The sequence below is a fragment of the Oncorhynchus mykiss genome, chromosome 31 (assembly GCF_013265735.2).
Source record: "Oncorhynchus mykiss isolate Arlee chromosome 31, USDA_OmykA_1.1, whole genome shotgun sequence".
NCBI classification, from domain to species: Eukaryota; Metazoa; Chordata; class Actinopteri; order Salmoniformes; family Salmonidae; genus Oncorhynchus; species Oncorhynchus mykiss.
The window spans coordinates 25,892,782-25,916,860 of NC_050571.1; the positions used below are offsets into that span (position 1 = coordinate 25,892,782).

At 48.8% G+C, this 24,079-nt stretch overlaps 1 protein-coding gene across 2 annotated transcripts in view; it reads left to right on the forward strand.

The window, feature by feature from the left end:
* The window catches only part of LOC110504854 (Kv channel-interacting protein 1), a 49,982-nt gene that overhangs the window by 12,159 nt on the left and 13,744 nt on the right, over nt 1–24,079 (forward strand). The window contains exon 1 of one of the 2 annotated variants that reach the window (XM_036969972.1): nt 16,890–17,223. The exons of the other annotated variant lie outside the window; for it this stretch is intronic. Coding sequence (XP_036825867.1) covers nt 17,154–17,223 — 70 coding nt within the window. The 5' untranslated portion in view covers nt 16,890–17,153. Of the gene's footprint in view, nt 1–16,889; nt 17,224–24,079 lie in introns of those variants that run through there. 2 annotated transcript variants of the gene reach the window in all.

Consider the following 24,079-nt stretch of genomic DNA (forward strand, 5'->3'; position numbering starts at 1 on the left):
CAGCACCAGGAGCAGAGACATCACATCAACCCAGTCTGTCACAGACAGCACCAGGAGCAGAGACATCACATCAACCCAGTCTGTCAAAGACAGCACCAGGAGCAGAGACATCACATCAACCCAGTCTGTCAAAGACAGCACCAGGAGCAGAGACATCACATCAACCCAGTCTGTCAAAGACAGCACCAGGAGCAGATACATCACATCAACCCAGTCTGTCAAAGACAGCACCAGGAGCAGATACATCACATCAACCCAGTCTGTCACAGACAGCACCAGGAGCAGATACATCACATCAACCCAGTCTGTCACAGACAGCACCAGGAGCAGAGACATCACATCAACCCAGTCTGTCAAAGACAGCACCAGGAGCAGGTACATCACATCAACCCAGTCTGTCAAAGACAGCACCAGGAGCAGATACATCACATCAACCCAGTCTGTCAAAGACAGCACCAGGAGCAGAGACATCACATCAACCCAGTCTGTCAAAGACAGCACCAGGAGCAGGTACATCACATCAACCCAGTCTGTCAAAGACAGCACCAGGAGCAGGTACATCACATCAACCCAGTCTGTCAAAGACAGCACCAGGAGCAGATACATCACATCAACCCAGTCTGTCAAAGACAGCACCAGGAGCAGATACATCACATCAACCCAGTCTGTCAAAGACAGCACCAGGAGCAGGTACATCACATCAACCCAGTCTGTCAAAGACAGCACCAGGAGCAGGTACATCACATCAACCCAGTCTGTCAAAGACAGCACCAGGAGCAGGTACATCACATCAACCCAGTCTGTCAAAGACAGCACCAGGAGCAGATACATCACATCAACCCAGTCTGTCAAAGACAGCACCAGGAGCAGATACATCACATCAACCCAGTCTGTCACAGACAGCACCAGGAGCAGATACATCACATCAACCCAGTCTGTCACAGACAGCACCAGGAGCAGATACATCACATCAACCCAGTCTGTCACAGACAGCACCAGGAGCAGATACATCACATCAACCCAGTCTGTCACAGACAGCACCAGGAGCAGATACATCACATCAACCCAGTCTGTCAGACAGCACCAGGAGCAGATACATCACATCAACCCAGTCTGTCAAAGACAGCACCAGGAGCAGATACATCACATCAACCCAGTCTGTCACAGACAGCACCAGGAGCATGGACATCACATCAACCCAGTCTGTCACAGACAGCACCAGGAGCAGAGACATCACATCAACCCAGTCTGTCACAGACAGCACCAGGAGCAGAGACATCACATCAACCCAGTCTGTCACAGACAGCACCAGGAGCAGAGACATCACATCAACCCAGTCTGTCACAGAGAGCACCAGGAGCAGATACATCACATCAACCCAGTCTGTCAAAGACAGCACCAGGAGCAGGTACATCACATCAACCCAGTCTGTCAAAGACAGCACCAGGAGCAGGTACATCACATCAACCCAGTCTGTCAAAGACAGCACCAGGAGCAGGTACATCACATCAACCCAGTCTGTCAAAGACAGCACCAGGAGCAGATACATCACATCAACCCAGTCTGTCAAAGACAGCACCAGGAGCAGGTACATCACATCAACCCAGTCTGTCAAAGACAGCACCAGGAGCAGATACATCACATCAACCCAGTCTGTCAAAGACAGCACCAGGAGCAGATACATCACATCAACCCAGTCTGTCACAGACAGCACCAGGAGCAGATACATCACATCAACCCAGTCTGTCACAGACAGCACCAGGAGCAGATACATCACATCAACCCAGTCTGTCACAGACAGCACCAGGAGCAGATACATCACATCAACCCAGTCTGTCACAGACAGCACCAGGAGCAGATACATCACATCAACCCAGTCTGTCAAAGACAGCACCAGGAGCAGATACATCACATCAACCCAGTCTGTCACAGACAGCACCAGGAGCATGGACATCACATCAACCCAGTCTGTCACAGACAGCACCAGGAGCAGAGACATCACATCAACCCAGTCTGTCACAGACAGCACCAGGAGCAGAGACATCACATCAACCCAGTCTGTCACAGACAGCACCAGGAGCAGAGACATCACATCAACCCAGTCTGTCACAGACAGCACCAGGAGCAGAGACATCACATCAACCCAGTCTGTCACAGAGAGCACCAGGAGCAGATACATCACATCAACCCAGTCTGTCACAGACAGCACCAGGAGCAGAGACATCAACCCAGTCTGTCACAGACAGCACCAGGAGCAGAGACATCACATCAACCCAGTCTGTCACAGACAGCACCAGGAGCAGAGACATCAACCCAGTCTGTCACAGACAGCACCAGGAGCAGAGACATCACATCAACCCAGTCTGTCACAGACAGCACCAGGAGCAGAGACATCAACCCAGTCTGTCACAGACAGCACCAGGAGCAGAGACATCACATCAACCCAGTCTGTCACAGACAGCACCAGGAGCAGAGACATCAACCCAGTCTGTCACAGACAGCACCAGGAGCAGAGACATCACATCAACCCAGTCTGTCACAGACAGCACCAGGAGCAGAGACATCAACCCAGTCTGTCACAGACAGCACCAGGAGCAGAGACATCACATCAACCCAGTCTGTCACAGACAGCACCAGGAGCAGAGACATCAACCCAGTCTGTCACAGACAGCACCAGGAGCAGAGACATCACATCAACCCAGTCTGTCACAGACAGCACCAGGAGCAGAGACATCAACCCAGTCTGTCAAAGACAGCACCAGGAGCAGATACATCACATCAACCCAGTCTGTCACAGACAGCACCAGGAGCAGAGACATCAACCCAGTCTGTCACAGACAGCACCAGGAGCAGAGACATCACATCAACCCAGTCTGTCACAGACAGCACCAGGAGCAGAGACATCAACCCAGTCTGTCACAGACAGCACCAGGAGCAGAGACATCACATCAACCCAGTCTGTCACAGACAGCACCAGGAGCAGAGACATCAACCCAGTCTGTCAAAGACAGCACCAGGAGCAGATACATCACATCAACCCAGTCTGTCACAGAGAGCACCAGGAGCATGGACATCACATCAACCCAGTCTGTCACAGACAGCACCAGGAGCAGAGACATCACATCAACCCAGTCTGTCACAGACAGCACCAGGAGCAGAGACATCACATCAACCCAGTCTGTCACAGACAGCACCAGGAGCAGAGACATCACATCAACCCAGTCTGTCACAGACAATACCAGGAGCAGAGACATCACATCAACCCAGTCTGTCACAGACAGCACCAGGAGCAGAGACATCACATCAACCCAGTCTGTCACAGACAGCACCAGCAGCAGAGACATCACATCAACCCAGTCTGTCACAGACAGCACCAGGAGCAGAGACATCAACCCAGTCTGTCAAAGACAGCACCAGGAGCAGAGACATCACATCAACCCAGTCTGTCACAGACAATACCAGGAGCAGATACATCACATCAACCCAGTCTGTCAGACAGCACCAGGAGCAGAGACATCACATCAACCCAGTCTGTCACAGACAGCACCAGGAGCAGATACATCACATCAACCCAGTCTGTCACAGACAGCACCAGGAGCAGATACATCACATCAACCCAGTCTGTCACAGACAGCACCAGGAGCAGATACATCACATCAACCCAGTCTGTCACAGACAGCACCAGGAGCAGAGACATCACATCAACCCAGTCTGTCACAGACAGCACCAGGAGCAGAGACATCACATCAACCCAGTCTGTCACAGACAGCACCAGGAGCAGAGACATCACATCAACCCAGTCTGTCAAAGACAGCACCAGGAGCAGAGACAAAACATTTCCAGTAAGATGAGAATAATAGCAAGGCGTGTCAGAGAGTTTGGCAGCTCTATTGCCTCTGTCACCTTCTCTGTCTCAGTCTCAGAGTATTGGTGACCCATCAATAGGACTGGGATCCTCAATCATCTGAAGGAAGGTTCATCATTACTACTGTGTACTGATAGAGATAACCCAGTGAGCAAAATGTGTCAAAAAGATGGCTTTGAAAATATGTTTTAGTTGTGTCTTGTGCTCATTGGGAAAGCAAGGTCTGAGACAGAGAGATACAGCTATGCAGCAAGATTTGTCTTTTGGACTGTGAGTCAAAGGAACAGATAATGATGTGAAATTGGTATTCTGAAGAGACATATTCATGACTCAAGGCTCGTGAAGTCTATCCTGATAAATACCGGATGTCTGAGGAATTTTTAAGACGGTGAAGGAAAGGATTTGATGCAGAATAAATATGACGTATGAAGGTTTACAATAACTACACAGAATGGAGATCCATATCTGAGGACTGTGGAGGAAAGGAATGGACATTCATGAGCAATTGATTTTGTGAAGAGATATGTGAAGAGATATGTTTATGTCTCAAGGCTCACAAAGTCTATCTTGATAAAGATACACTACATGACCAAAACTATGTGGACATATGCTCGTCGAACATCTCATTCCAGAATCATGGGGATTAATATGGAGTTGGTCCCCACTTTGCTGCTTTAACAACCTCCCATCTTCTGGGAAAACTTTCCACTAGATGTTGGAACATTGCTGTGGGGATTTGCTTCCATTCAGCCACAAGAGCATTGGTGAGGTCGGGCACTGATGTTGGGCGATTAGGCCTGGCTCGCAGTCGGTGTTCCAATTCATCGCAAAGGTGTTAGATGGGGTTGAGATCAGGGCTCTGTGCAGGCCAGTCATGTTCTTCCACACCGATGTCAACAAATAATTTCTGTATGGACCTCACTTTGTGCACGGGGGCATTGTCATGCTGAACTAGGAAAGGGCCTTCCCTAAACTGAAGCATATAATTGTCTAGAATGTCATTGAATTCTCTAGCATTAAGAGTTCCCTTCACTGGAACTAGGGGGCCTAGCCCGAACCATGAAAAACAGCCCCAGACCATTATTCTTCCTCCACCAAACTTTACAGTTGGCACTATGCATTGGGGCAGATAGCGTTCTCCTGGCATCCGCCAACCCCAGATTCATTCACCAGACTGCCAGATGGTGAAGCGTGCATCATTACTCCAGAGAAAACGTTTCCACTGCTCCAGAATCCAATTGCGGCGAGCTTTACACCACACCAGCTGACACTTGGCATTGTGCATGGTAATCTTAGGCTTGTGTGTTGCTGCTCAACCATGGAAACCCATTTCATAAAGCTCCCGACAAACAGTTCTTGTGCTGACGTTGCTTCCAGAGATAGTTTGGAACTCGGTAGTGAGTGTTGCATCCGAGGACAGATATTTTTTTACGCACTTCAGCACTCGGCAGTCCTGTTCTGTGAGTTTCTGTGGCCTACCACTTCACGGCTGAGCCGTTGTTGCTCCTAGACGTTTCCAATTCACAATAACAGCACTTATTGTTGACCTGGGCAGCTCTAGCAGGGCAGAAATTTGACAAACTAACTTGTTGGAAAGGTGGCATCCCATGACGGTGCCACGTTGAAAGTCACTGACCTCTTCAGTTAGGCCATTGTACTGCCAATATTTGTCTATGGAGATTGCAAGGCTGTGTGCTTGATTTTATACATCTGTCAGCAACGGGTGTGGCTGAAATAGCCGAATCCACTCATTTGAAGGGGTGTCCACATACTTCTGTCTACACTACACGTTTCCAGAGTTTTTAGGAACTGCCTGTGAGCGAATGAGAGGCATAATATTTTGTCTAAGGAGACATGTGTCTGAAGTCTGAAGGATGTGTTGCTTTTCAAAGGCTCTTTGGTCAGACTGACTTCTTCATTGTCATCAAGATGTCCCCTTCTGTCCCTCTCTCTTTTCATGTCATACCTCCTTTTCAGTTCTCTATATGCTTATTAATTAATTCACATTTGATCCTCCTCTCTCTCTCTCAGCAAGCTTCTCAGAGGCACACACACTATAACACACAACACAACACACACACCAACAAGCTCTCATGTCAGAATTAGACGTTCATCCATTTTACGTCACATTTCAAAGTGTTTGGTTACTTCTCTGTATCGTTCCAAGGTTACGTTTAGGCATTAACTCTGAATTTGTTACGGTTTTCTTGGTGAGAAGGAGAGTCGGACCAAAATGCAGCGTGTCGATTGCGATTCATGTTTATTCAACAAACGAAACACGAATCTAAATACAAACACTACAAAAACGTAACGAAAACAGCCTATACTTGTGTAAACTAACACAGAACAAAGACATCAGGACTCTAAGGACAATCACCCACGACAAACTCAAAGAATATGGCTGCCTAAATATGGTTCCCAATCAGAGACAACGATAAACACCGGCCTCTGATTGAGAACCACTCCAGACAGCCATAGACTTTGCTAGATAACCCCACTAGCTACAATCCAATACATACACACCAGAACCCCAGGACAAAACACACCACAATACAAAAAACCCGATGCCACACCCTGGCCTGACCCAATACATGAAGAAAAACACAAAATACTTAGACCAGGGCGTGATAGAATTTAGGCATTAACTCTGAATTATTAAGGTTGGGCATTAACTCTGAATTATTAAGGTTAGGCATTAACTCTGAATTCTTAAGTTTAGGCATTAGCTCTGAATTATTAAGGTTAGGCATTAACTCTGAATTATTAAATTTAGGCATTAACTCTGAATTATTAAGTTTAGGCATTAACTCTGAATTATTAAGTTTAGGCATTAACTCTGAATTATTAAGTTAGGCATTAACTCTGAATTATTAAGGTTAGGCATTAACTCTGAATTCTTAAGTTTAGGCATTAACTCTGAATTATTAAGGTTAGGCATTAACTCTGAATTATTAAGGTTAGGCATTAACTCTGAATTATTAAATTTAGGCATTAACTCTGAATTATTAAGTTTAGGCATTAACTCTGAATTATTAAGTTTAGGCATTAACTCTGAATTATTAAATTTAGGCATTAACTGTGAATTATTAAGGTTAGGCATTAACTGTGAATTATTAAGGTTAGGCATTAACTCTGAATTATTAAGTTTAGGCATTAACTCTGAATTATTAAGTTTAGGCATTAACTCTGAATTATTAAGGTTAGGCATTAACTCTGAATTATTAAGGTTAGGCATTAACTCTGAATTATTAAGGTTAGGCATTAACTCTGAATGGTTATGGTCATAGCCGTGGGAAGATGTGTTTGGGTGGGGGTGCTGCGATATTTTTAGTAAAGGTGCAGTGCAACACCTTTGTGGTGAATATTTGCATTTCATCCCTGTGGAACTCTTTCGACACCGTGTTGAGTCCATGCCCTGACGAGTTGAGGCTGTTCTGAGAGTAAAGGGGGGTGCAACTCAATATTAGGAAGGTGTTCCTAATGTTCTGTATACTCAGTTTATATTCCTATGTATGGTAATTGTTATACCATTTTACAACTAACATTCTTTAGTCTCATTCTGTGGATTAACTCATTAAGACTCCTGATGTATTAGTCATAAAAGAGCCTTGGCTCACTTGACCAGAACTGTCATACTCAGGCTATGCATACATGCTGTTTTTAAGACCTCAGAGTTAGTGTATTTCATTAACGAGCAAAGTTGTGTATATTCACACATAGTGTTCAGTGTATTGTACCATTTTCTTCCTATAATGATGTTCGTTGGTTAAGGTTGCTTCTTGACTAATGACCTTGGCAAGCATAGCTCACAGCACACTGTGTGAGGATCTTTGTTCCACCTCTCCCTCTCTCCATTTCTCCATCCAGAATATATTTTTGGGGGCCTGTGCTACAGTCGGCTATATCAGTCCGCTAATACAGGACTAGTATTGGCGCAGTGCACTACTTTTGTGAGAGAGAAAAAAGGTTATTTTAATTTTATTTAAAAAAAATTATATGTATTTTTCAATTCAGATTTTTCAGGGGGTTCTTAAGCACATAACAGCTCTGTCATTATCCTCAATCTCTGTCTTTACCCCCTCACGCCTACTTTTTCTGTTTCTCTTCCATTTTCCACTGTTCTTCTGTTCTCTCCCCCCCTTCCCCACACTCCTTCTCTCCCCCTTCCCCACACTCCTTCTCTCCCCCCATTCCCACACTCCTTCTCTCCCCCTTCCCCACAATCCTTCTCTCCCCCTTCCCCACACTCCTTCTCTCCCCCTTTCCCTTCCCCACACTCCTTCTCTCCCCCTTCCCCATACTCCTTCTCCCCCCCCATTCCCACACTCCTTCTCTCCCCCATCCCCACACTCCTACTCCCCCCCTTTCCCACACTCCCACACTCCTTCTCTCCCCCCATTCCCACACCTTCTCCCCTCCTTCCCCACACTCCTTCTCCCCCCCATCCCCACACTCCTTCTCTCCCCCATCCCCACACTCCTTCTCTCCCCCAGTCCCCACAGTCCTTCTCTCCCCCCGTCCCCACACTCCTTCTCTTCCCCGTCCCCACACTCCTTCTCTTCCCCATCCCCACACTCCTTCTCTCCCCCAGTCCCCACACTCCTTCTCTCTCCCCATCCCCACACTCCTTCTCTCCTCCCATCCCCACACTCCGTCTCTCCCCCCATCCCCACACCCCTTCTCTCCCCCCATTCCCACACCTTCTCCCCTCCTTCCCCACACTCCTTCTGCCCCCCATCCCCACACTCCTTCTCTCCCCATCCCGACACTCCTTCTCTCCCCCATTCCCACACCTTCTCCCCTCCTTCCCCACACTCCTTCTCTCCCCATCCCCACACTCCTTCTCCCCCCAGTCCCCACACTCCTTCTCTCCCCCCATTCCCACACCTTCTCCCCTCCTTCCCCACACTCCTTCTCTCCACCCCATCCCCACACTCCTTCTCTACCCATCCCCACACTCCTTCTCCCCCCCATCCCCACACTCCTTCTCTCCCCATCCCCACAATCCTTCTCTCCCACCATTCCCACACCTTCTCCCCTCCTTCCCCACACTCCTTCTCTCCCCATCTCCACACTCCTTCTCTCCCCATCCCCACACTCCTTCTCTCCCCATCTCCACACTCCTTCTCTCCCCCCGTCCCCACACTCCTTCTCTCCCCCCATCCCCACACTCCTTCTCTCCCCCCATCCCCACACCCCTTCTCTCTCCCCATCCCCACACTCCTTCTCTCTCCCCATCTCCACACTCCTTCTCTCCCCATCCCCACACTCCTTCTCTCTCCCCATCCCCACACTCCTTCTCTCTCCCCATCCCCACACTCCTTCTCTCCCCCCATCCCCACACCCCTTCTCTCCCCCCATTCCCACACCTTCTCCCCTCCTTCCCCACACTCCTTCTCTCCCCCATCCCCACACCCCTTATCTCTCCCCATCCCCACACTCCTCCTCTCTCCCCATCCCCACACTCCTCTCTCTCCCAATCCCCACACTCCTTCTCTCTCCCCATCCCCACACTGCTTCTCTCTCCCCATATCCACACTCCTTCTCTCCCCCCATCCCCACACCCCTTCTCTCCCCCGATTCCCACACCTTCTCCCCTCCTTCCCCACACTACTTCTCTCCCCCATCCCCACACTCCTTCTCTCCACCCATCCCCACACTCCTTCTCTCTCCCCATCCCCACACTCCTTCTCTCTCCCCATCTCCACACTCCTTCTCTCCCCCCATCCCCACACCCCTTCTCTCCCCCCATTCCCACACCTTCTCCCCTCCTTCCCCACACTCCTTCTCCCCTCCTTCCCCACACTCCTTCTCTCCCCCATCCCCACACTCCTTCTCTCCACCCCATCCCCACACTCCTTCTCTCCCCCCTTCCCCACACTCCTTCTCTCTCCCCATCTCCACACTCCTTCTCTCTCCCCATCCCCACACCCCTTCTCTCCCCCCTTCCCCACACTCCTTCTCTCCCCCCTTCCCCACACTCCTTCTCTCCCCCATCCCCACACTCCTTTTCTCCCCATCTCCACACTCCTTCTCTCCCCCCGTCCCCACACTCCTTCTCTCCCCCATCCCCACACTCCTTCTCTCCCCCCATCCCCACACTCCTTCTCTCCCCCCATCCCCACACCCCTTCTCTCTCCCCATCCCCACACTCCTTCTCTCTCCCCATCTCCACACTCCTTCTCTCCCCATCCCCACACTCCTTCTCTCTCCCCATCCCCACACTCCTTCTCTCCCACCGTTCCCACTCCTTCTCCCCTCCTTCCCCACACTCCTTCTCTCCCCATCTCCACACTCCTTCTCTCCCCATCCCCACACTCCTTCTCTCCCCATCTCCACACACCTTCTCCCCTCCTTCCCCACACTCCTTCTCTCCCCCATCCCCACACTCCTTCTCTCCCCCCATCCCCACACCCCTTCTCTCCTCCCCATCCCCACACTCCTCCTCTCTCCCCATCCCCACACTCCTCTCTCTCCCAATCCCCACACTCCTTCTCTCTCCCCATCCCCACACTGCTTCTCTCTCCCCATATCCACACTCCTTCTCTCCCCCCATCCCCACACCCCTTCTCTCCCCCCATTCCCACACCTTCTCCCCTCCTTCCCCACACTCCTTCTCTCCCCCATCCCCACACTCCTTCTCTCCCCGCATCCCCACACTCCTTCTCTCTCCCCATCCCCACACTCCTTCTCTCTCCCCATCTCCACACTCCTTCTCTCCCCCCATCCCCACACCCCTTCTCTCCCCCCATTCCCACACCTTCTCCCCTCCTTCCCCACACTCCTTCTCTCCCCCATCCCCACACCCCTTCTCCCCCCCATCCCCACACTCCTTCTCTCCCCCAGTCCCCACACTCCTTCTCCCCCCCATGCCCACACCTTCTCCCCTCCCTCCCCACACTCCTTCTCTCCCCCCATCCCCACACTCCTTCTCTCCCCCATTCCCACACTCCTTCTCTCCCCCATCCCCACACTCCTCCTCTCTCCCCATCCCCACACTCCTCTCTCTCCCAATCCCCACACTCCTTCTCTCTCCCCATCCCCACACTGCTTCTCTCTCCCCATATCCATACTCCTTCTCTCCCCCCATCCCCACACCCCTTCTCTCCCCCCATTCCCACACCTTCTCCCCTCCTTCCCCACACTCCTTCTCTCCCCCATCCCCACACTCCTTCTCTCCCCCCATCCCCACACTCCTTCTCTCTCCCCATCCCCACACTCCTTCTCTCTCCCCATCTCCACACTCCTTCTCTCCCCCCATCCCCACACTCCTCTCTCTCCCAATCCCCACACTCCTTCTCTCTCCCCATCCCCACACTGCTTCGTTCTCCCCATATCCACACTCCTTCTCTCCCCCCATCCCCACACCCCTTCTCTCCCCCCATTCCCACACCTTCTCCCCTCCTTCCCCACACTCCTTCTCTCCCCCATCCCCACACTCCTTCTCTCCCCCCATCCCCACACTCCTTCTCTCTCCCCATCCCCACACTCCTTCTCTCTCCCCATCTCCACACTCTTTCTCTCCCCCCATCCCCACACCCCTTCTCTCCCCCCATTCCCACACCTTCTCCCCTCCTTCCCCACACTCCTTCTCTCCCCCATCCCCACACCCCTTCTCCCCCCCATCCCCACACTCCTTCTCTCTTCCCATCCCCACACTCCTTCTCTCCCCATCCCCACACTCCTTCTCTCCCCCAGTCCCCACACTCCTTCTCTCCCCCCATTCCCACACCTTCTCCCCTCCCTCCCCACACTCCTTCTCTCCCCCCATCCCCACACTCCTTCTCTCCCCCATTCCCACACTCCTTCTCTCCCCCATCCCCACACTCCTTCTCTCCCCATCTCCACACTCCTTCTCTCCCCCCATTCCCACACTCCTTCTCTCCCCCCATCCCCACACCCCTTCTCTCTCCCCATCTCCAAACTCCTTCTCTCTCCCCCATCCCCACACTCCTTCTCTCCCCCCTTCCCCACACTCCTTCTCTCCCCCCTTCCCCACACTCCTTCTCTCTCCCCATCCCCACACTCCTTCTCTCCCCCAGTCCCCACACTCCTTCTCTCCCCCCGTCCCCACACCCCTTCTCTCGCCCCATCTCCACACTCCTTCTCTCTCCCCATCTCCACACTCCTTCTCTCTCCCCATCCCCACACTCCTTCTCTCCCCATCCCCACACTCCTTCTCTCTCCCCATCTCCACACTCCTTCTCTCTCCCCATCTCCAAACTCCTTCTCTCTCCCCATCTCCACACTCCTTCTCTCCACCCCATCCCCACACTCCTTCTCTCCCCCCTTCCCCACACTCCTTCTCTCTCCCCATCTCCACACTCCTTCTCTCTCCCCATCCCCACACTCCTTCTCTCCCCCCATCCCCACACCCCTTCTCTCTCCCCATCTCCACACTCCTTCTCTCTCCCCATCCCCACACTCCTTCTCTCCCCCCATCCCCACACTCCTTCTCTCCCCCCATCCCCACACCCCTTCTCTCTCACCATCCCCACACTCCTTCTCTCTCCCCATCCCCACACTCCTTCTCTCCCCCATCCCCACACTCCTTCTCTCCCCCCATCCCCACACTCCTTCTCTCCCCCAGTCCCCACACTCCTTCTCTCCCCCCGTCCCTACACTCCTTCTCTCCACCCCATCCCCACACTCCTTCTCTCCCCCCATCCCCACACCCCTTCTCTCGCCCCATCTCCACACTCCTTCTCTCTCCCCATCTCCACACTCCTTCTCTCTCCCCATCCCCACACTCCTTCTCTCCCCATCCCCACACTCCTTCTCTCTCCCCATCCCCACACTGCTTCTCTCTCCCCATCCCCACACTCCTTCTCTCTCCCCATCCCCACACTCCTTCTCTCCCCATCCCCACACTCCTTCTCTCTCCCCATCCCCACACTCCTTCTCTCTCCCATCTCCACACTCCTTCTCTCTCCCCATCCCCACACTCCTTCTCTCTCCCCATCCCCACACTGCTTCTCTCTCCCCATCCCCACACTCCTTCTCTCTCCCCATCTCCACACTCCTTCTCTCTCCCCATCCCCACACTCCTTCTCTCCCCATCCCCACACTCCTTCTCTCTCCCCATCTCCACACTCCTTCTCTCTCCCCATCCCCACACTCCTTCTCGCCCCATCTCCACACTCCTTCTCTCTCCCCATCTCCACACTCCTTCTCTCTCCCCATCTCCACACTCCTTCTCTCCACCCCATCCCCACACTCCTTCTCTCCCCCCTTCCCCACACTCCTTCTCTCTCCCCATCTCCACACTCCTTCTCTCTCCCCATCTCCACACCCCTTCTCTCCCCCCTTCCCCACACTCCTTCTCTCCCCCATCCCCACAATCCTTCTCTCTCCCCATCTCCACACTCCTTCTCTCTCCCCATCTCCACACCCCTTCTCTCTCCCCCTTCCCCACACTCCTTCTCTCCCCCCTTCCCCACACTCCTTCTCTCCCCCATCCCCACAATCCTTCTCTCTCCCCATCTCCACACTCCTTCTCTCTCCCCATCTCCACACCCCTTCTCTCTCCCCATCCCCACACTCCTTCTCTCCCCATCCCCACACTCCTTCTCTCCCCCCATCCCCACACTCCTTCTCTCCCCATCCCCACACTCCTTCTCTCTCCCCGTCTCCACACTCCTTCTCTCCCCATCCCCACACTCCTTCTCTCTCCCCATCTCCACACTCCTTCTCTCCCCATCCCCACACTCCTTCTCTCCCCATCCCCACACTCCTTCTCTCTCCCCATCCCCACACTCCTTCTCTCTCCCCATCTCCACACTCCTTCCCTCCCCCTTTCTCCCCCCGATCCCCACACTCCTTCTCTCCCCCCATCTCCACACTCCTTCTCTCCCCATCCCCACACTCCTTCTCTCCCCATCCCCACACTCCTTCTCTCCCCATCCCCACACTCCTTCTCTCTCCCCATCCCCACACTCCTTCTCTCTCCCCATCTCCACACTCCTTCCCTCCCCCTTTCTCCCCCCCATCCCCACACTCCTTCTCTCCCCCCATCCCTACACCCCTTCTCTCTCCCCATCCCCACACTCCTTCTCTCTCCCCATCCCCACACTCCTTCTCTCTCCCCATCCCCACACTCCTTCTCTCTCCCATCTCCACACTCCTTCTCTCCCCATCCCCACACTCCTTCTCTCTCCCCATCTCCACACTCCTTCTCTCTCCCCATCTCCACACTCCTTCTCTCTCCCCATCCCCACACTCCTTCTCTCTCCCCATCCCCACACTCCTTCTCTCTCCCCATCCCCACACTCCTTCTCTCTCCCCATCCCCACACTCCTTCTCTCTCCCTTTCTCCCCCCCATCCCCACACTCATTCTCTCCCCCTTCCCCCCCCATCTCCACACTCCTTCTCTCCCCCTTTCTCCCTCCCCCCCATCTCCACACTCCTTCTCTCCCTCTTTCTCCCCCCCATCCCCACACTCTTTCTTTCTGGGTGATCCGTGGGATGGATGATATATGTAGTGGGTGATCCGTGGGATGGATGATGTATGTAGTGGGTGATCAGTGGGATGGATGATGTATGTAGTGGGTGATCAGTGAGATGGATGATGTATGTAGTGGGTGATCAGTGGGATGGATGATGTATGTAGTGGGTGATCAGTGGGATGGATGATGTATGTCGTGGGTGATCAGTGGGATGGATGATGTATGTAGTGGGTGATCAGTAGGATGGATGATGTATGTCGTGGGTGATCAGTGGGATGGATGATGTATGTAGTTGGTGATCAGTGGGATGGATGATGTATGTAGTGGGTGATCAGTGGGATGGTTGCTGTGTGTGGGGGTGAAGAGGGGAGGAGAAGATGTGTGTAAAGGTGTCTGTGTAACAGTACGATTATGTCTGTAATATAGGAATAATTGTATTATGGAGGGGCGTGTGTATCTGCGTGTGTGTGTGTGTTTAAATTACATTTTTATTCTCAGGGGGATGGAATGGTGTAACAGTACTGTAACAGTACTATGAGTCATTGAGTCATATGATCTATGATTCAATGAATCAACCTCTTACTGTTTTACTGACTCTGAATCAATGATTCAGGCTTTTCAGTGTTCTGGAGGAGGGAGGTGGGAGGTGGGAGGAACACAGCAACAAGGAGAAGGAGAGACGGAGAGAGGAGAGAACGGGAGAAAAGGAGAGAGAGAGAATGAGAGAAGGAGAGATAGGGCGAGAGAGTGAGAGAGAGGGAGAGAGAGTGAGAGAGAGGGAGAGATAGAGAGGGAGAGAAGGAGAGAGAGGGAGAGAAGGAGAGAAGAGACAGCGAGAGAGATGGAATGAGAGAGAGTGAGAGAAAATGAGAGAGAAAAGGAGAGAGAGGGAGAGAGAGAGAGGGAGAGAGAAAGAGAGAGGGAGAAAGGAGAGATAGAGGGAGAGGGGGAGGGAGGGAGGGAGGGAGGGCGAGAGAAGGAGAGAGGGAAAAAGGAGAGAGAGGGAGAGGAGGGGAGAGCCTGAGAGCAAGAGAGAGGGAGAGAGAATGAAAGAGGGGGAGAGGAGGGAGAGGGAAGGCGAAAGAGAGAGAGGGAGGGCGAGAGAAGGAGAGAGGGAAAAATGAGAGAAAGAGAGAGGGAGAGTGAAGGAGAGAGGGAGCAAAAAGGAGAGAGGGAGCAAAAAGGAGAGAGGGAGCAAAAAGGAGAGAGAGAGCAAAAAGGAGAGAGGGAGCAAAAAGGAGAGAGGGAGCAAAAAGGAGAGAGAGAGAGAGAGAGAGAGAGAGAGAGAGAGAGAGAATGAAAGAAACAGAGAGGGAGGGGGGAGAGAGGGAGAGAGAAGGAGAATGAGGGAGATGGATAAAGAAGGAGAGAGAGGGAGAGCGGGAGAGAGAGAGAAAGAAGGCGAGAGGGAGATATAGAGGGAGAGAGTAGGAGAGAGGTAAGGAGAGATAAGGAGAGCAAGGGAGAGAGAAGGAGAGTGAGAGACAGGGAGAGAGGGTAAGAGAGAATGAAGGAGGGAAAGAGAAGGTGAGAGAGGGAGAGAAGGAGAGGGAGGGAGAGAGAAGGAGAGAGAGGGAGAGAGGGAGAGAGAAGAAGAGAGAGGGAGGGAGAGAGAGGGAGAGAGAAGAAGAGAGAGGGAGGGAGAGAGAGGGAGAGGGAGAGAGAGAAGGAGAGATGGGGAGAGAGTAGGAGAGAGGTAAGGAGAGCAAGGGAGAGAGAAGGAGAGAGGGAGAGACAGGGAGAGAGGGTAAGAGAGAATGAAAGAGAAGGAGGGAGAGAAGGAGAGAGGGAGAGAGAAGGAGAGTTATGGAGAGATAGTGAGAGAGAAGGAGAGAGAGGGAGAGAGAGGGAGAGAGAGAGAGTCAGAGAGAAGAAGTGAGGGAGATATAGGGCGATAGAGAGAGAGAATGAGAGAGAAGGGGAGAGAGAGATATAGAGAGAGAGAGAATGAGAGAGAAAGGCAGAGGGAGAGAGAAGAGGAGAGGGAGAGAGAAGAGGAGAGGGAGAGAGAAGAGGAGAGGGAGAGAGAAGAGGAGAGGGAGAGAGAAGGAGAGAGGGAGAGAGAAGGAGAGAGGGAGAGAGAAGCAGAGATAGGAGAGAAGGAGAGAGGGAGAGAGAAGGAGAGTTATGAAGAGATTGTGAGAGAGAAGGAGAGAGAGGGAGAGAGAGAGAGAGTCAGAGAGAAGGCGTGAGGGAGATATAGGGCGATAGAGAGAGAGAATGAGAGAGAAGGGGAGAGAGAGATATAGGGAGATATAGAGAGAGAGAGAATGAGAGAGAAAGGCAGAGAGAGAGAGAAGAGGAGAGGGAGAGAGAAGAGGAGAGGGAGAGAGAAGAGGAGAGGGAGAGAGAATGAGAGAGGGAGAGAGAATGAGAGAGGGAGAGAGGGAGAGAGGGAGAGAGAACGAGAGAGGGAGAGAGAAGCAGAGATAGGAGAGATAAGGAGAGAGGGAGAGATAGAGAGAGATAGAGAGCGATTGAGAGAGAGGGGAGATAGGAAGAGAGGACAGATAGGGAGAGAGGAGAGATAGGGAGAGAGAGAAGGTGAGAAACGAGGGAGGGGGAGAGAGAGGGAGAGAAGGGGGAGAGAGGAGAGGGAGAAGCAGAGGGAGAGGAACTTCGAGGCTCCACATAGATCGAGAGAGTAAAAGAACGAAAGAAAGATAGCGGGCGTCGTTGAGGTAAACCATTCAGAGTCAGATGACAGGATCAGTGGAAAGAGGGACAGAGAGAGAGAGGGAGGGAGGGAGTGAGGGAGGCAGTGTGAGAGCTAACTATCAGACACGTTACAGACCTCTGTAGACAGACAGAACGTAGACAAGACAGTTTCCACTGTGACAACATGGGCGCTGTGGTGGGCACATTAACCATGGGGGAGAGGACCAAGGGGGAGAGGAGGAGGCCATCCAGAGGTGAGACACACGGACACACACAGGCTCACCACACACACACACACACACACACACACACACACACACACACACACACACACACACACACACACACACACACACACACACAGGCTCACCACACAACTTAAAAAGGATGCTAGCACTCACATACACACATTTATGAAAACAACACAACCTACACCTATCAACAACACATGCAACCAATACAATGTCATACACACACATAATAATAATATTATTATTATTATTATCATATAGTCACTATTCCATGGAAGCATCCGTTGAATGTGTGTGTGAGAGAGAGAGGTAACACCTGAGGTAATGTGTGTGTGAGCGAGAGGTAACAACTGAGATAATGTGTGGGTGAGCGAGAGATAACACCTGAGGTAATGTGTGTGTGAGAGAGAGAGGTAACACCTGTGGTAATGTGTGTGTGAGAGAGAGAGTAACACCTAAGGTAATGTGTGTGTGAGAGAGAGAGAGAGGTAACACCTGAGGTAATGTATGAGAGAGAGAGGTAACACCTGAGGTAATGTGCGTGAGAGAGAGAGGTAACACCTGAGGTAATGTGTGTGAGAGAGAGATAGTTAACACCTGGGGTAATGTATGTGAGAGAGAGAGAGGTAACACCTGAGGAGAGTTAAGGAGAGTTAACACTTGAAGTAATGTGTGGGTGAGAGAGAGAGAGAGAGAGAGGTAACACCTGAGGTAATGTGTGGGTGAGAGAGAGAGAGAGAGAGGTAACACCTGAGGAATGCGTGGGTGAGAGAGAAAGTTAACACCTTCCATATCTGTCTTATTCCTTCCATATCCTTCTCATTCCTTCCATATCTGTCTTGTTCCTTCCTTATCTGTCTCGTTCCTTCCATATCTGTCTCGTTCCTTCCTTATCTGTCTCATTCCTTCCATATCTGTATCATTCCTTCCATATCTGTCTCATTCCTTCCATATCTGTCTCATTCCTTCCATATCTGACTTATTCCTTCGTTATCTGTCTTGTTCCTTCCTTATCTGTCTTGTTCCTTCCTTATCTGTCTTGTTCCTTCCATATCTGTCTCGTTCCTTCCATATCTGTCTTGTTCCTTCCATATCTGTCTCGTTCCTTCCATATCTGTCTTGTTCCTTCCATATCTTTCTCATTCCTTCCATATCTGTCTTATTCCTTCCATATCTGTCTTATTCCTTCCATATCTGTCTTGTTCCTTCCATATCTGTCTCGTTCCTTCCATATCTGTCTTGTTCCTTCCATATCTGTCTCATTCCTTCCTTATTTGTCTTGTTCCTTCCATATCTGTCTTATTCCTTCCTTATTTGTCTTGTTCCTTCCATATCTGTCTTATTTCTTCCTTATTTGTCTTGTTCCTTCCATATCTTTCTTATTCCTTCCTTATTTGTCTTGTTCCTTCCATATCTGTCTTGTTCCTTCCTTATTTGTCTTGTTCCTTCCATATCTGTCTTATTTCTTCCTTATTTGTCTTGTTCCTTCCATATCTTTCTTATTCCTTCCTTTTGATTATTTTTCCATGGGCTATTTCCATATTGTAATATAAATCACATTAGATAACAGATCATGTTTTATATCATGAAACATTGACAAAATGAAGACATTAAATATAAATTATTAAATATAGTTTGCATTGCATTAACTGTCTTGTTCCTTTCATATCTGTCTCGTTCCTTCCTTATCTGTCTCGTTCCTTCCATATCTGTCTCGTACCTTCCATATCTGTCTCGTTCCTTCCATATCTGTCTCGTTCCTTCCATATCTGTCTCGTTCCTTCCATATCTGTCTCGTTCCATCCATATCTGTCTTGTTCCTTCCATATCTGTCTTGTTCCTTTCATATCTGTCTTGTTCCTTCCTTATCTGTCTTATTCCTTCCATATCTGTCTTATTCCTTCCATATCTGTCTCGTTCCTTCCATATCTGTCTCGTTCCATCCATATCTGTCTTGTTCCTTCCATATCTGTCTTGTTCCTTTCATATCTGTCTTGTTCCTTCCTTATCTGTCTTATTCCTTCCATATCTGTCTCGTTCCTTCCATATCTGTCTCGTTCCTTCCATATCTGTCTCGTTCCATCCATATCTGTCTCGTTCCTTCCATATCTGTCTCGTTCCTTCCATATCTGTCTCGTTCCATCCATATCTGTCTTGTTCCTTCCATATCTGTCTTGTTCCTTCCATATCTGTCTCGTTCCTTCCATATCTGTCTTGTTCCTTCCATATCTGTCTTGTTCCTTCCATATCTGTCTTGTTCCTTCCATATCTGTCTTGTTCCTTCCATATCTGTCTTGTTCCTTCCATATCTGTCTTGTTCCTTCCATATCTGTCTCATTCCTTCCTTATCTGTCTCATTCCTTCCTTATCTGTCTTGTTCCTTCCATATCTGTCTTGTTCCTTCCTTATCTGTCTTGTTCCTTCCATATCTGTCTCGTTCCTTCCATATCTGTCTCGTTCCTTCCTTATCTGTCTCGTTCCTTCCATATCTGTCTTGTTCCTTCCATATCTGTCTCGTTCCTTCCATATCTGTCTCGTTCCTTCCATATCTGTCTTGTTCCTTCCATATCTGTCTGATTCCTTCCATATCCTTCTCATTCCTTCCATATCCTTCTCATTCCTCCCATATCTGTCTTGTTCCTTCCTTATCTGTCTCATTCCTTCCATATCTGTCTTATTCCTTCCATATCCTTCTCATTCCTTCCATATCTGTCTCATTCCTTCCATATCTGTCTCATTCCTTCCATATCTGTCTCATTCCTTCCATATCTGTCTTATTTCTTCCATATCTGTCTGATTCCTTCCATATCCTTCTTGTTCCTTCCATATCTGTCTTGTTCCTTCCTTATCTGTCTTGTTCCTTCCTTATCTGTCTTGTTCCTTCCTTATCTGTCTCATTCCTTCCATATCTGTCTTATTCCTTCCATATCCTTCTCATTCCTTCCATATCTGTCTTGTTCCTTCCTTATCTGTCTCGTTCCTTCCATATCTGTCTCATTCCTTCCATATCTGTCTCATTCCTTCCATATCTGACTTATTCCTTCGTTATCTGTCTTGTTCCTTCCTTATCTGTCTTGTTCCTTCCTTATCTGTCTTGTTCCTTCCATATCTGTCTCGTTCCTTCCATATCTGTCTTGTTCCTTCCATATCTGTCTCGTTCCTTCCATATCTGTCTTGTTCCTTCCATATCTTTCTCATTCCTTCCATATCTGTCTTATTCCTTCCATATCTGTCTTATTCCTTCCATATCTGTCTTGTTCCTTCCATATCTGTCTCGTTCCTTCCATATCTGTCTTGTTCCTTCCATATCTGTCTCATTCCTTCCTTATTTGTCTTGTTCCTTCCATATCTGTCTTATTCCTTCCTTATTTGTCTTGTTCCTTCCATATCTGTCTTATTTCTTCCTTATTTGTCTTGTTCCTTCCATATCTTTCTTATTCCTTCCTTATTTGTCTTGTTCCTTCCATATCTGTCTTGTTCCTTCCTTATTTGTCTTGTTCCTTCCATATCTGTCTTATTTCTTCCTTATTTGTCTTGTTCCTTCCATATCTTTCTTATTCCTTCCTTATTTGTCTTGTTCCTTCCATATGTGTCCCTTTCATTACATATCTGTCTTGTTTCTTACGTACAGTGCATTCAGAAACTATTCAGATCCCTTGACGCTTTCCACATTTTGTTATGTTACAGCTTTAAGGAAGGAACAAGACAGATAGAGATGTAAATATGATATTTCAGTTGATATAACTTATGCATTTTCAAACATTTCTACAAACCTGTTTTTGCTTTGTCATTATGGGGTATTGTGTGTAGATTGATGATGGACAAAAACAAACATTTTGAATATCTGTCTTGTTCCTTACATATCTATCTTGTCATATCAACGATGTATGCTACACTTTTAGAAAAAATGGTTCCAGGTAGAACCTTTTTTGGTTCCAGGTAAAACTATTTTGGGTTCCATGAAGAACCCTTTGTGGAAAGGGTTCTACCTGGAACCAAAAAGGGTTCTCCTTTAAAAAAATGTATTTTATATACAGTATATACAGTTGAAGTCGGAAGTTTGCATACACCTTAGCCAAATTCATTTAAACTCAGTTTTTCACAATTCCTGACATTAATAAAAAATTCCCTGTTTTAGGTCAGTTAGGATCACCACTTTATTTTAAGAATGTGAAATGTCAGAATAATAGTAGAGAGAATGATTTACTTCAGATTGTATTTATTTCATCACATTCCCAGTGGGTCAGAAGTTTACATACACTCAATTAGTATTTGGTAGCATTGCCTTTACATTGTTTAACTTGGGTCAAAAGTTTTGTCTAGCCTTCCCACAATAAGTTGGGTGAATTTTGCCCATTCCTCCTGACAGAGCTGGTGTAACTGAATCAGGTTTGTCGGCCTCCTTGTTGCACACACTTTTTCAGTTCTGACCACAAATCTTCTATAGGATTGAGGTCAGGGCTTTGTGATGGCCACACCAATACCTTGACTTTGTTGTCCTTAAGCCATTTTGCCACAACTTTGGAAGTATGCTTGGGGTCATTGTCCATTTGGAAGACCCATTTGCGACCAAGCTTTAACTTCCTGACTGATGTCTTGAGATGTTGCTTCAATATATCCACATAATTTTCTTTCCTCATGATGTCATCTATTTTGTGAAGTGCACCGGTCCCTCCTGCAGCAAAGCACCCCCACAACATGATGCTGCCACTCCCGTGCTTCGGCTTGCACGCCTCCTCCTTTTTCCTCCAAACATAACGATGGTCATTATGGCCAAACAGTTCTATTTTTGTTTCGTCAGACCAGAGGACATTTCTCCAAAAAGTATGATCTTTGTCCCCATGTGCAGTTGCAAACCGTAGTCTGGCTTTTTTATGGCGGTTTTGGAGCAGTGGCTTCTTCCTTGCTGAGCTGCCTTTCAGGTTATGTCGATATAATACTAATTTTAATATGGATATAGATACCTTTGTACCTGTTTCCTCCATCATTTTCACAAGGTCCTTTGCTGTTGTTCTGGGATTGAGAGTTAACACTTGAAGTAATGTGTGGGTGAGAGAGAGAGAGAGAGGTAACACCTGAGGTAATGTGTGGGTGAGAGAGAGAGAGAGAGAGGTAACACCTGAGGAATGCGTGGGTGAGAGAGAAAGTTAACACCTGAGGTAATGTGTGGGTGAGAGAGAGAGGTAACACCTGAGGTAATGTGTGGGTGATAGAGAGAGGTAACACCTGAGGTAATGTGTGGGTGAGAGAGAGAGGTAACACCTGAGGTAATGTGTGGGTGATAACTCTAGGGAGAAGGGTAGTGTCATCAGGACATAGAGGATCTATACATGCTCTAGTGTAAGGTAATATCTATGTGCATGTGTTTGCTTGATGTGAGAGGTGTGTGTGTGTGTGTGTGTGTGCATAAGTGTGTGTGCAGACATCAGTGGAGGGGAAACATACACAAGGTATTTGTCACTCTGCTCACACACTCTCTTCCGTCTTGCCTGTTCCCTTGGAAGCACGGTTGGCATGGCAACACAACATATCAGTTTTGGGGGTCAGTGAGATGTTATGAGATTGGTGGTTCCAAAGTTATCTATGCTTATTGCATTTTTGCACAATTTTGCATATTGCTCTTTTGATTATTTTTCCATGGGCTATTTCCATATTGTAATATAAATCACATTAGATAACAGATCATGTTTTATATCATGAAACATTGACAAAATGAAGACATTAAATATAAATTATTAAATATAGTTTGCATTGCATTAACTGTCTTGTTCCTTTCATATCTGTCTCGTTCCTTCCTTATCTGTCTCGTTCCTTCCATATCTGTCTCGTACCTTCCATATCTGTCTCGTTCCTTCCATATCTGTCTCGTTCCTTCCATATCTGTCTCGTTCCTTCCATATCTGTCTCGTTCCATCCATATCTGTCTTGTTCCTTCCATATCTGTCTTGTTCCTTTCATATCTGTCTTGTTCCTTCCTTATCTGTCTTATTCCTTCCATATCTGTCTTATTCCTTCCATATCTGTCTCGTTCCTTCCATATCTGTCTCGTTCCATCCATATCTGTCTTGTTCCTTCCATATCTGTCTTGTTCCTTTCATATCTGTCTTGTTCCTTCCTTATCTGTCTTATTCCTTCCATATCTGTCTCGTTCCTTCCATATCTGTCTCGTTCCTTCCATATCTGTCTCGTTCCATCCATATCTGTCTCGTTCCTTCCATATCTGTCTCGTTCCTTCCATATCTGTCTCGTTCCATCCATATCTGTCTTGTTCCTTCCATATCTGTCTTGTTCCTTCCATATCTGTCTCGTTCCTTCCATATCTGTCTTGTTCCTTCCATATCTGTCTTGTTCCTTCCATATCTGTCTTGTTCCTTCCATATCTGTCTTGTTCCTTCCATATCTGTCTTGTTCCTTCCATATCTGTCTTGTTCCTTCCATATCTGTCTCATTCCTTCCTTATCTGTCTCATTCCTTCCTTATCTGTCTTGTTCCTTCCATATCTGTCTTGTTCCTTCCTTATCTGTCTTGTTCCTTCCATATCTGTCTCGTTCCTTCCATATCTGTCTCGTTCCTTCCTTATCTGTCTCGTTCCTTCCATATCTGTCTTGTTCCTTCCATATCTGTCTCGTTCCTTCCATATCTGTCTCGTTCCTTCCATATCTGTCTTGTTCCTTCCATATCTGTCTGATTCCTTCCATATCCTTCTCATTCCTTCCATATCCTTCTCATTCCTCCCATATCTGTCTTGTTCCTTCCTTATCTGTCTCATTCCTTCCATATCTGTCTTATTCCTTCCATATCCTTCTCATTCCTTCCATATCTGTCTCATTCCTTCCATATCTGTCTCATTCCTTCCATA